The sequence below is a fragment of the Lepisma saccharinum genome, chromosome 1 (genome assembly GCF_977018435.1).
Source record: "Lepisma saccharinum chromosome 1, izLepSacc3.1, whole genome shotgun sequence".
In the NCBI taxonomy this organism is placed as follows: Eukaryota; Metazoa; Arthropoda; class Insecta; order Zygentoma; family Lepismatidae; genus Lepisma; species Lepisma saccharinum.
In genome coordinates, this window is record NC_139229.1 from 75,797,076 (window position 1) to 75,810,321 (window position 13,246).

The 13,246-nt window shown below is 35.3% G+C and overlaps 1 protein-coding gene across 3 annotated transcripts in view; it reads left to right on the forward strand.

Annotated features, from left to right (window-relative positions):
- LOC145996734 (serine/threonine-protein kinase Nek8-like) overlaps positions 1–13,246 on the forward strand; it is a 43,355-nt gene that overhangs the window by 14,000 nt on the left and 16,109 nt on the right. For all 3 annotated transcript variants that reach the window (XM_083133262.1, XM_083133267.1, XM_083133271.1), the window contains 3 exons: positions 4,801–4,958; positions 6,762–6,912; positions 8,057–8,268. In XM_083133262.1, the coding sequence (XP_082989388.1) occupies positions 4,801–4,958; positions 6,762–6,912; positions 8,057–8,268 (521 nt within the window). The remainder of the gene's footprint in view (positions 1–4,800; positions 4,959–6,761; positions 6,913–8,056; positions 8,269–13,246) is intronic.

The following is a 13,246-nucleotide window of genomic DNA, read 5'->3' on the forward strand; positions in this document are numbered from 1 at the left end:
TTCTAAAATATTCGTCCAACAGTTTGATTCTAATCTGTTCTAAAATATTCGTCCAACAGTTTGATTCTATTCTTCCAGGAGTGTCTAATAGTTAATGCTGTTGCTTTGTGATCATTTTTCAGGGTTGCATACTTTGGTGTATCTAAGAATCAGTCTACCGAGGGGTGGGGGTACAAAATATGTTTGACCAGTGTTTTTTTTTTCCCCTGGTAGTCAACAATGGTACTCCATACTGGCATCTTATTATACGTGAGGACTAATAACATTTTATTCTAACAAGAGGAATGGCTACGATCCCAGATAAGAAGTCCTGGGTTCGAATCCTGGCCTGGGCATGGGTATTCTTTGTGTTCCTTCATCAATTTCATCATATCATCACTTGTTCTCATCTTTGCGATTAGCCAAATGTGGCAGAAAAGAGGAGTAATGTAAAGCAAATCAATCAATCAGTGAAACAAGAGAAATACATGTGTGTGTGTGTGTGTGTGTATGCTTGGATGCATCATCGTTTATGAACATAACACAATTTTGAGTAGTTGTTATGATGAACACATTAACAAACATCAAGGTAACATATCAACTTGAATAGTGCCGGAACCTTTCTTCTCAGAAGAAAAAAGCAATAACTGTAACTTTTTACAGACTTAATTTTAACAAGGTTTGCTACCTTTTTCTTCCATAATAATACTCAAATTTAGGCATGTTAAAGTATATGTTTCTCAAGATTAAGCACATTTTTAGTTAATACGATTAGTGAATATTCCATTCTGAACTTCGTCAGCCCCCGTGGCGGAGTGGTTAGCACATCGTGCTACGATGCCAGGGGTCCTGGGTTCGAATCCCAGCCAGGGCATGGATGTTTGTGACTGTGAGTGTTCATTCATCAATTTCATCATATCATCACTCATCCCAATCTTCGCCAATTACACAAAAAGCTAAGTAAAATAAAGCAAATCAATCAAAACCATTCTGAACTTGAGTTTATGAAACAAATTATTTTGTGAATGCAGTGTTGTGTCTATGTTGGAATGAATTATGCTACAGCTACAAACACGTTTTTTATCTCATTTATTTCATATGCCATAGACCATTAAATAATTAAAAATACTATGTAACACAATGTTTTAAATCTGTTTCAATACAGTTTGTTCACAGTTTATCACAGTTGTGTTTTCCCATTATTTTTCTGTTTTCCCATTATTTTTCTGGATGTTTCAAGCAAAAACACCTCCTCCATGTATTAACCATGCCAAATTATAAGTTTTCCATATTTAATTATCTGGCTGATTTCATCCAAATGGAATACCTTATACATCTTCCAAAATACCTAGCTGGTAAGAATGGTAACCTCCAGTTTGGTCCACGACAATCCCCAAATGTGCACTATATTTCAAAACATTTATTGTCAAATTATAGTTAAGCAAAGCCCTAAAATTCTGAAGAGAGTCTTTTCTTAATCTCCAAAAATGTAGTTTGGGCAGATATTTCAAAGTGTCATCAGAATTTGGAATCTACCTCAGCATAAGAAAAAATATTTTTTTATCTACAATCTTGAAATATTTTGAACAAATGCAAAAGAAAAACAAAATCATTCCCGAGGTGTATCTAGATGTGATTAATTTCAGATAAAAATCTCTAAATTTTCTGCAGTTATTGTGGTCTCAAAATTGGTGACTTACCAAACCGTCCTAAAACACACTCTACATTACAGAGTTTTTACTAAAAAGTTAAAACTCAAGTGATGCCGTAACATTGCTGAGACTTGTGTTTCTTAATCTACGAAAATGTAACCTAGTCAAATATGAGTATAATTTAAAATTTTCGCAAGACATGTTAAACCAGTCTGTCATCTACTATCTTTAAACATGATGACCATTTTTTCTCAAATACAATGTGAGACCAATCCTTCAAGTTATCTTGCAACTATAAAAATTGCAGCTCAAAAGTTTTGCATTTATGCCAGTTATCAAAAATAGAACGTGTGTGATTTTACCCTTTGCCACCACTCCTCTCCTAAGCTATGAAATATTATTTTGTAAGTTTTACTGCAAAATTGCAGACTAATTATATCTCTAAAATTACTCAGTTTAATTCCTTATACTCTGAAAATGTATTCTAGACCATTAAAAAAAAAACCATTATAGAGCATAGCATAGAGCCTGCCTGCAACATGTGGAAAATAAGTTTTTCATCCACCATCTTGAAACAAATTGTTCAATTTTGTTCACACATTTTTTAGCTCCAGAAATCATTTTACCTAAATTATTGTAAATTTACAGGAGTTATCATCATCATTAAATGTATGACTTATCCCTCTATGCCCATCCACACTAACTCATGCTCCTCCTAAATGATGCACTATATTTTGATAATTTTATTGTCAAATTATAGTGGAAGTACATAATGCTGCTGTAAGTTTCGTGCACAAAGCTGACTTTGTGGTAATTATGAAGATGCAGGACTTGCATGGCTACAGGGCTCCTAACCAGACATTAAGTAACATTTTACTGCATAGGCAAGCAACCTATTAGGATGAGAAATGACAAAAATCATTTAAAGAGTGTTCCAATTTAATTATGTCACAATTAACAACATTTAAATAAAATGTACTCAATTCTCCCTTGTAATATTTAAACATGCAAAAATTTCTTGTATCAATTGATCATCACAGTTGAAACTATGATATGCCACTATGGATTCCCCCACATAAGGAAGTGACTGATGACCAAAGTGTTCCCACATTTCAAAATTATAAACTTTGTTCAAGTATGCTGCATCAATAAATACAAACATTTTATCTAAAAAATTCTATTTTTTCTTTTTTGTTTCTTGGATATATGATCTTTTTATTTGTGTTAAATGTCCATTTCTAGCATGATTTTAGGAAAACAACCTGAAAAAATCCACTATGACTTGTCTACATTCACTATTTTTAGTATTATAAGCTCTGATAAGCCTTTTCTTTACAAGTTTCCAAAAAAATTTGACAATCATAGAACCTCACAAGTATTTAAAGCAATAATTTACAACATTTTCTGAAAAAAAAACAAACACATTTTGACTGGGTTTTATTGTGGGTTTTTCTGGAAAAACCCACATGGGGAAAACTCGACTGGGCCCACCTGGGCCAACCCTGCTTAAAACAACAATTCAAATTCATTATTTTAACTTTTAGTTATAAAAAGGACTGAATCTGTATTTATTACTATGTTCTATGTTAAATTAAAGTGAATGAAAGAAAGCCAAATGAACATGGTTGCCAAATTTCTTAGCTATTCGCGATTAAAATTACCACCTGAGCGCTAGTGTCGCTTCCAATATGGCCGCTCTAAGTAGGATAGATCTTTGTTTACATTCAGCAGTAGTACAAAAGAGCAGCGTGTTGTCATGACTGGTATGGTAGAAAACATTTAAATTACGCATTATTTTTAAATATTGCGAATGTGATGTGAATTCCAGGTACTCTAACAAACGTGAAGCTGTACTGAGAACGAAGCATTTAATTATGATAGGCAAAAATAACACGGAAAATGCAGATGAAGTATGTATACGCACTGGTTGTCCAAAGCAGTGCTGTATCATCTGCACGTCATGTTGTATCTGGGGTTCTCGGAAATTATTTGAAAATAAAGAAATTGAAATTAGCCTGTACTTGAAAAGCTAGGACAGGAGAAAATTGCGAACATATCATTGCAGTTCTTTCTCGAAAGAGAAAGGCTGGTTTAATAATAATATTCACGATTTCATGACCAGGCTATACTCACTGAAAAAGGACATCGTACTGAATGAAACAGTAACATTAGCACATCCACTTTTTTTCTGGTTACATTTGACATTAATTCATTCTCAAACTATTTTCATCTTCCCTCTTAATCGACTTGCACCTGTTCCAAATTTCACACATACGTAACACAGGTAATATATGGACGCATTGGTTAAGACGCTTCATTATTTTTCGGAAAAAAAAGCTTTATTTATAAAGTACAATTTAAAACTTTACTTTCATGGAAATATATATTTATCTCTCGATACATAAAGTAAGCAGACTCGTGCATTCTTCGTAATTTCCTTGCCGAATTACAGTGTTATATCCCCCATACCAATCTTCTGTCAATTACGTTTGCCCTGATTTATTAACAAATTTCATTTTGTTGATTCCACGGGGTGGAAACACATGAAAACTTTTAATTTGTTCTGACCCATAAAACTATTTAGAGCAAAAAAAAAAAACAAAAAAAAAACCTGAACAGTAGACCTTACTTTCTCGCATATTCACCATGCTTTAAACGACTTCAACACAATGTATCCTACTTAGAGTACTTCCTGAAAATCCCGGCAGATGGCATATCGGTTAATTTTAATCGCGAATTGTCCGAATGCTCTGCTAGGCTACTGAAATTTTTAGGGGGGGACTTTTTAATTTTCAGATGGAATTTCCTCCCTGCCCAAGGCCACCACCCTGAATCCATCACTGACCAAGCATGAATGAAGAATTAAAAGTGTATTATTGTTGCTGGGAAACATAATGAAAAACTGTGCATGTAGATTTGCAAAGATTTAAATTTAGAATAGTCTTTGAATTTACTACAGAGTGAGCTTCAACTTTGCTGGAGATGATTAATGAGCATTAGGCTAAACCTTGCTCCGTAGTAAATATAAAGACCGTGTAGAGTAGATGTATATTTCTAAGCAAGTACATCAATTGCCCTACTAAATTAATTTTTTTGTGAGTGCTAATTTATTGATGCATGAAGATACTATGTGCTTATCTTTGACTATAATAATATACTTTCCTTGCAGGAAGTTTTGAGTTTCTTTTGCCAAATGCTGCTGGCTCTCGACCATGTTCATTCTCGTCGTATTTTGCATCGTGATTTGAAAGCTGAGAACATTCTTCTATCGAAACATCATGATATTATCAAAATCGGCGACTTCGGAATTTCAAAAATTTTAAGCAGGTATGTATTATTGCCTTGTGGTAATATTACAATCGCTCTCAGTACATTACACAATGTCATGAACAAGAACGTATTTAGGAGAGGGGAGCAGGGCATCCGGACACCCTCCCGAAAAGCTTACTAATTACAAAAATTAAATAATGAAATAATAAAATAACTTAAATCATGAAAATATATTTGGTCTTGAATTGAGGGTTGTTTATTTTTGTCAAACTTACTGGAAGGCAAGGATTATATTGTAATCATACTACTTTGAATGACAGTGGCAAAGTAGATTTATGCAAGATTTATTACTACTTATAACATAACATTCACAAAATATCACCAGGAACTTTACTTTTCGTCAACGGATCTAACAACCTTTTTTATATTTAATTAATATTCAATTCTTTATCTATTTGACATTAATTTCCTTGCCAGGACAGTTTTTTTTTTAATTTTGCCAGCCTTAACTACTCGTAAGCTAGTTAATGAATATAATGAATACTGGTTGTTTATTACCTTTTACCTATTCATGTAATAAAAATATAATATTGATTAATTTGAATATTTTAATTAATTTAATATAATGATAATTTTTGTTTAAACATTATTATTATTATTAATATCGAGACACTTGGTTTGGATCCCGTCCAAAACATATTTCTTGATATGCGTGGCCATGAAGGCACATGTGGGGTGGGGCAATTTTTTGAAGATGATGTGATCAGTACCTTGCTCCAGCCACCTTTCCCCATATGTTAGGTGGTAGAGCAGCCCAAGGCTGAATCTCACTCTGTAGCAAATAAAAAGACTTTTCAATTCAATTCAATTCAATGTACCCATTTATTTGAGCTTTTTAACCCCACAGCTGCTTTATTCATTTACAAAGCTGGAAAAAATGCAACCTTAGTGTGATAGTCAGGTGCCCTACTGACTAGATCACCGTAGCTCCCAGTAATGTTTGGAATTTTGTGAAAAAAATTAGAGCTGAGCTGACATCGATGACGATATGTTGGAATTTATTTACCAATACGAGCTGATACTTTTCCAGTGTTTTGGCCTTTCATGGGGTCTGCAAAAAAATTATGCACGGCACTTTCGTGGAGCCTAACTATCCTGGAAATTATGCAAAATTTGAAGTTTTATTTTTTATTTTGCACCCATTTTGTGATTACGTAACATGTATTTTAATAGTCTGATGTAATTCTTGAATATTTTAAAGCAAAATTCTTGGTAAATTTATGCATATAATTGAAGAAGAATACTTACACTAATATTGATCAATTTTTGAACTGCTTTAAATTATTATAATTTTGAAGTACGGTATCAGTAACTATTGGTTCAAAGGGGTATCAGCTTAACTAGAAAAAACTACGAGTATTTGTTCTAGTAACAGTGTTAACATTTTTTTAGAGAAGAGATTAGTGTGTCTTGGATTGAATGTGTGTGTGCAGATGCAAATAAAATGTACACTTGCACTTCAAAGTTATTTTCGTGCTAACTTCAGTAGTTTAGTCAACCATACAGATGTGTCCAATTATTCAAATACCTTCAGAAGGCTTACGTATTAATATTTAAAGTAATTTTATACACCATTTTAAAATGATTTCATAGGTCAGTTTTTTTAAAACTTTTTAGGTTGTAAGCTTTTAAGTCCCAGTCACCATACATTACCATTTGCAATTTATACAAATAATGCATTACATAGGTTGATTTTTAACTGTGTTACTCTTATTATAGGCTTAGTAAGTGTAATTACTTATTCCAGTAATGATGTTCTGTGTGCTTAATCATACAGGAATGCATTGTATGTAATTACAGCAAAACCAAAGCATACACAATTGTTGGTAGTCCATGTTACATATCACCAGAACTGTGTGAAGGGAAGCCGTACAACGAGAAGAGCGACATATGGGCACTGGGCTGTGTACTGTATGAGCTGCTGACACTAAGAAAAGCATTTGAAGCACCTGTGAGTACTTTCTCTGCTGTTAGTGTTACCTAAGTACTTTTTGCATGGAGTGAAGATCATACTTACTCATGAAACTGATAAATAAATGCTTTATTTCAGTATATTAATTTGGTGCCATGTTTTTCATTTCCTGAAACATCATCACTGCCGCTTAACCAAGATAAGAATGACCCCTGGCAAACCAAACTGCACAGTCATTTGTTTTCTCCTCTTGCTTCCCCTTCTTCCGTACCTTTCGACAGTGCTCACTCTGGTTGAAAATTTGACTAGAGTACCACAGCATCATTCTTATCTTGGTCAAGCTGTTTCTACCTCATTCTAATACTTTTTTTTCTGAATCGAATAGGAAAATTGACATTCAATTGCTTACAGTTTCTTACATAAACTGACCAAACATGTTAGTTGATATTGCAATGAATGGAGATTTATAGATGTACCTGAATTTTGTGCCTTTTCCGCATGACCCGTTCAGTTGTAATGGTCCCAATAATGCAACATGAGTCTCCCCGATGGCGCAGTGGTTGCATTGTTGCCTTGTAATTAAGCGGTTCTGGGCTCGATACCTGGTGGAGGTACATAGCAGCTCGGATCCCACTTTAAACTGTAGGTCCAGTCCCGATTAGCCTTACTGTGCATAAATTGGATTTAAAACTCCAACTCAATCAATCAATAATGCATTGTTACAATGCACAAGTTGTTTACTGATCGGATAACAATTCATTCTTTTTTGCTTCAACAGCAAATACAGAACAAGTGTTCAACCAAAAGTGCAAATCTGGTCTTGCTTGTTGCTTGTGTCTGAAAGCTGTCTTAATCACTCTCACTCTCCCTCTCTCACACACACACACTCACTTTCATTCTCTCTATATATATCTCTCTCTCCTTTCTGAAGGAATGAAAGATTGATCGAAATTCCCCGAAAAGGGAAAGGGATAGATAGATAGAAAAGGAAAGAAAGAAACATATTTTTCTCTTGCCCTCTTTCTCTGTGAAAGAATGAGAGAAAAAAAGGAGTGGTAAGAAAGGAGAAAGAGAAGTAACAGGGAAAAGACAGAGAAAGAATGAGGAAAAGTGGGCAAAGGAGAAAACTGAAGAATAAAAAGGAGGAAAAAATATTTATGTATTCTTTTCTTGTATATTTCAGAATCTTCCTGCTCTTGTGATGAAGATCACGCGAGGCCTATTTACTCCCATTGAATCGTGCTACAGCCAGGAGCTACATCAGCTACTCATGAGTATGCTCCATTTAGATCCCGGCAAGAGACCCACCGTTGCTAAAATAATGGCATATCCAATAATTATCCAACCATTATATCGCTTCCTTGTTGATGCTGGCAGGATTACATGCTCAACCAGGTACAGAAATATTTATATGCTGTTTTAACATTGGATCTGTGTTGATGTGATCAGTGCCGGATCTACAAATCTTCCTACCTACCTACCTATACACATACACACACACACACACACACACACGTGCGCACACACAGTGGCGTAGCAACATATCGCAAGGCCCTTGGCGAGATTAGAATGCGATGCCCCCATCCATTCTTTAAATTTGAAATCTCAATGTGAATCGATACAAAATATTCAGGGATTCGTCAGCAATTTATCATACTTAAATAATAATAATAAATTGCTGACAAAAATGTGATTTAATAGTTTCACTCATCCTAAAAATGTATTTTTCTGTTTCCGGGAGCTGAAATCTGCAGCTGTAGGACAGTCCGTACCCAAAGGAGGGGTCATGGAGGCCATGTCCCCCCCCTCAAACTATGAAGTGTGACGTGTCCTTTTGGTTTTGGGGTTATTGACGCCCGCGAGGAATCGATATGTTGGAAGCAATGCCGGTGATGGTAATTGTCAATAACCCTGTTTATTTAACCTAGGCAAAATGCCCCAAAATAGATTTTTGCAACGCCTTTACCGCCTGTGCATCCAGCAGTTGCTTGATCCACACGCATGTAACGGCGAGCAAAGCCCTGTTATAACGGGTCGAACGGATCACGCGTTCAGTACGTCCGTTAGGTATCAATTTTACCAACAACAGATATAAATACTTAATATTTCTCCCCTGCCAAAGGTATTACGCACTTCAAAAGCAACCCCCAAAAATTCAAAAGAGCAGGTTATATGTTGACGCCTGAAAACAAACAATTTCAATTATGCAAAAAGGAATGCACCATATTTTGCCAATACACTTCAGATTATGCAGAGTGCGCGTGGCACGACAGCGTAACGTAGGGATGGTTACTAATTTTTATATTAGTGGTTTGTGATTTGCAAACGCAAGAAGGTACAAGCAAAAATGTTAACAATTGTGACCTTTATTACTTTAAACTCGTCACTCAACAATTATATGTACACATATATGTATATATATATATATATTCAACATATCCCTCAACAATATTATTCTCGTATTAAATAGCAGACATTAATTTAATCACAATTTTGCGTTACGCCCTTTTTTGTGTATCTTGTGCCATTCACACATAAAGGCTTACGTCGGTTACAAACAACTCGGCCAGTGAGCCTGACATATATATATATTACTCTAATATTCAGGTACAAGGATTTAGTTACACATTTTTAACCTATCCAACAATTATTTGTATTTGAAGATTTATTCATCTGTAATGTGCTATTTATATATATGTTTATAACGTTGCGTTCACAAAAAGCCAACGATTTGATGCTACTGCTTTTGAGGAAAAACTTGACGGAAGGCAAAATTGCAAAAAGGGGGAGGGGGAAATTTGACGCATAAGAATTTACATACGATGCTTTTTTTTGTTAAATATTTTCGCAATCCCTCATCAATAATCCAAAAGACGAATAATCAACACTGTGGCAAAATGGAAGTTATCTTTAGCCAGTTCCTTTTTAGTGGCACGTTCACAATTCTATAGTGGTGGGTCAAAATCTGGAAGAATCGTACACGTGGATGACGGCTTGACTATAAGGTAGCCATTTTTGCAAAATTTAATGAGAGCATGCTTACAACGGTCGAAAACTAGGATGTTGCTTCCACCTAAAGAACATTCAAAAATTTCACCTTTCGTGTGGTGGTTCCTTTTTTTTTAAAAAAAGGGAATGAATGAATTTGTGCTTCGTAATTAAAAAAAATAACAAAAGGTCCGAAAGTAAGATAGGTACGGCGAGCTGCACAAAGTTCAAGATTTCATGTTCACTTCACTATAGGTCTTTTTTACGTCGCAATTTTACCAGAACTTTCCGATTCTACGTACCTTAAATGTGTATTACACCACCAGTCCTCAGTGACATGGCGAGTCAAATTTCAGTCCGGAATCTTAGGTCGTCTAATGCATGTTCTTGTTGCTCGTCATGAAACCCCAAGTTCTATGGCACGGTACGAGAAGGTCGGTCTGATAAAAGAAGCGACTGCAGCTGCCTGGTGGTAGAACGTCCTTTCAGGTTCCCATCTAAGCACGAAGTGGGGGTGTTGGAGGACCAGCAATTTCCGCGTAATTTTTTTTGGGAGGTACTAGATAGTGTCGCCAGGAGGCAGCACGTCTATATACAGCAGACAGAGGGAGCTACCCTCCGGCGGCGGACATGAGAACTTCGTTTTTTATTTTCTTAAACGAAAGTTCCTTCTGTGAACTGTGACGGTGCGGGTTTTTATATAATATGTAATCGCATCGTCACAGAAGATATAAAAAAACTACGAAAATAACATTGATGATTTTTCTGATTGTGCAATAATTTCGATTTCGTCCTTGCATTATGAATGGGGAGTTTGGGGAGAGAAGCAGGCCACAAAAGTCTGCAGTCTGCAACATTGAGTAATTTTTGTTTTCAATCCCTGCCCCGACTTTTTTCAAACTGCAGTCGTGTTGCGAACATGTTACATTATTTTTTTGTTAACTTGCATTTCCTAATTGTTATAATTTGATTTGTAAATATATTATTTTTTAACCATAGAATTATCATGGCGGTTCAATGGTGCTGGTATAAGAAAATTTAAAAAAAATGAAAACAATATTTATTTGCCAAACACAGCACAATTCGAATATCCCGAGAATTGAATGTTAGCAATAAGCACCAAGCTGTACACCATGTGACAATCTTTTGCCTGTAAGCGACTGGGTTGATGATTCTCAGATGAATGAAAATAGTAATGGACATATTACTTTTGCCGTTGGGTGTACACTTAGCACTAGCTGCAATACAACCATAACATTAGTGGTCACATCTAATACTCCAACAACATCTCGCCAACCACCGTGACTTACGGAGTAGTTAGCACAGCATGCTACGATGCCATGGGTCCCGGGTTCGAATCCTGGCTGGGCATGGGTGTTCTTTGCTAGTGTTCCTTTATCAATTTCATCATATCATCACTCGTCCTCATCGATTAGCGAAAAGTTTAAGAAAATCGAGGTAAAATAACCTAACTCAATGAATCCAATAACATTTGGGATCTGCCCCCACCCATCAAAAAATCCTGGGTATGTGTCTGCTGTAGGGAGGAAGGAAACAATGCAAGCTTTTAAATTCCTCACACTTGCTTCGTGGCAGTTGGAGGTGCTTTATTGTTAACTTATTAAAATCGGGAGTGCAAGGTCGAGAGCAAAAAGAAAAGAAAATATGAAGTGCTTTCCATTCAAGAACAGATTAAATGGGTAAAAATGTCTAAGCAAGTATTGTACATTTTTGCGTAAATGTTTCACATGAGAAATACTACGATCATTTTTACTTTTTTTTGGACACCCTTAGGCTTAGGCTCGCCTGCTTGCATGTTATGCCCTTGATTTGATGTATTTATTCATTGTGGTTTATTTCACTTCACTTTTCTGCCATTTTTGGCTAGTCGCGAAGATGAGGAAGGTGGCCATAGGGTGATGCTGATCACATCACCTCCAAGATGGCTGACCTTGAAAATATGTATGGGCCCCCAAACCCTAAATTGTGGCTTCAAGGCACGGTGCTATATGCACAGTGAACTTTAACTTTACCTTTATATATTGTATTCGTTTCTGTACCCCTGAGTAACTAAGTTCATTTTTTACACACGCATTACGAACCCTTTGCGGCTTGTAGATCCGGCACTGGGTGTGATAAGGTAACGTAACATATAATGAATCATGGTAGTCATGCTCACATAAATGCTGTTTGAAAGGAGAATTTTTGGAATATTTTAATAGCTTACATATACCCAATGTATTTTTAAACATTATATTGCTTATTAGATAACACTTAATGTGTCACAAACTTCTTGTTTGCATTATCAGACCCAATGAAGGAGTTAGAACAAAAAACTCTCATTTTGGATTACATATTTTATTCATTCAGTTCCAATGTAGTTGTTTGTTGTCAACAAAACACACAATCTCAAAGTTGTGTTTTGTTTTTTATGTCATATTTTTTATCGTTTAGCATTTTATGATTTATGTTTTCTTGACTGTTGATACCTAGGAGAAACAAAGGATTTTCAAATTCTTTTTCATTTAAATTATTTTAAGAGGGCGTAAGCGAGTTACTAAATTATTTCCATGAAACTTGCTTGTAAATGTACTATGAATTTTGGTGGTCTCTGCCACCATCCACTTGAATCAACCACATTTTTTTATTCCCTCCAACATAAATTATTTTGTTAGTTTTCATAATTCCAATGCCTCCTTTCGTCTTTTAATTTATTCTAACCTTTGAAATCAGTTTAATTTTTCAAGTGAAGGAGAGAGAATTTAGTTTCTATTTCATACCTGATAAAACATGAACATTTTAATTACCGTATTTGCCAGCGTGTAAGACACACTTTTTTCCTTTAAAAACATGTCTGAAAAACAGGGTGCGTCTTATACACCAATACTCAGTTTTTGATTACATTCATTTCTGGAATTTTTTTCTGTTCTGAGTTACAAAATTTCCTTGTGGTGTATAATGAAGAAGATTAAAATGTATTCTTTCATAGTTATACGAGGTAAGTTATTTGTTGAAAGTAGACCTACACATTACTTTATATTTAAAATACTGTAAATTATTATAAATTCAGTGATAAAGATTTTTCCTCAAACATGTGTACGAAAAATGTGCATATCATATGCAGGCAAATACGGTATACTAATTTTCAAATAGGCCATTCTCATGATAATCTTAACTGTACAAAAATCAGTGCTCAAAGTGAAGGGGAATGCAGGGGGGATGGTATCCCCCAAGCTAGCAAAATTTTCACAAAGCATTCCCCCAGCAGCCTCATTGTCACCATATTAAACCATAGGAGCATTCCCCCAGCTAACCCCATGGCTCGACCAAACATCCCCCCCATTCCCCAGCTAACATTTTTCATTTTAAGTGCTGGTTAAGACAT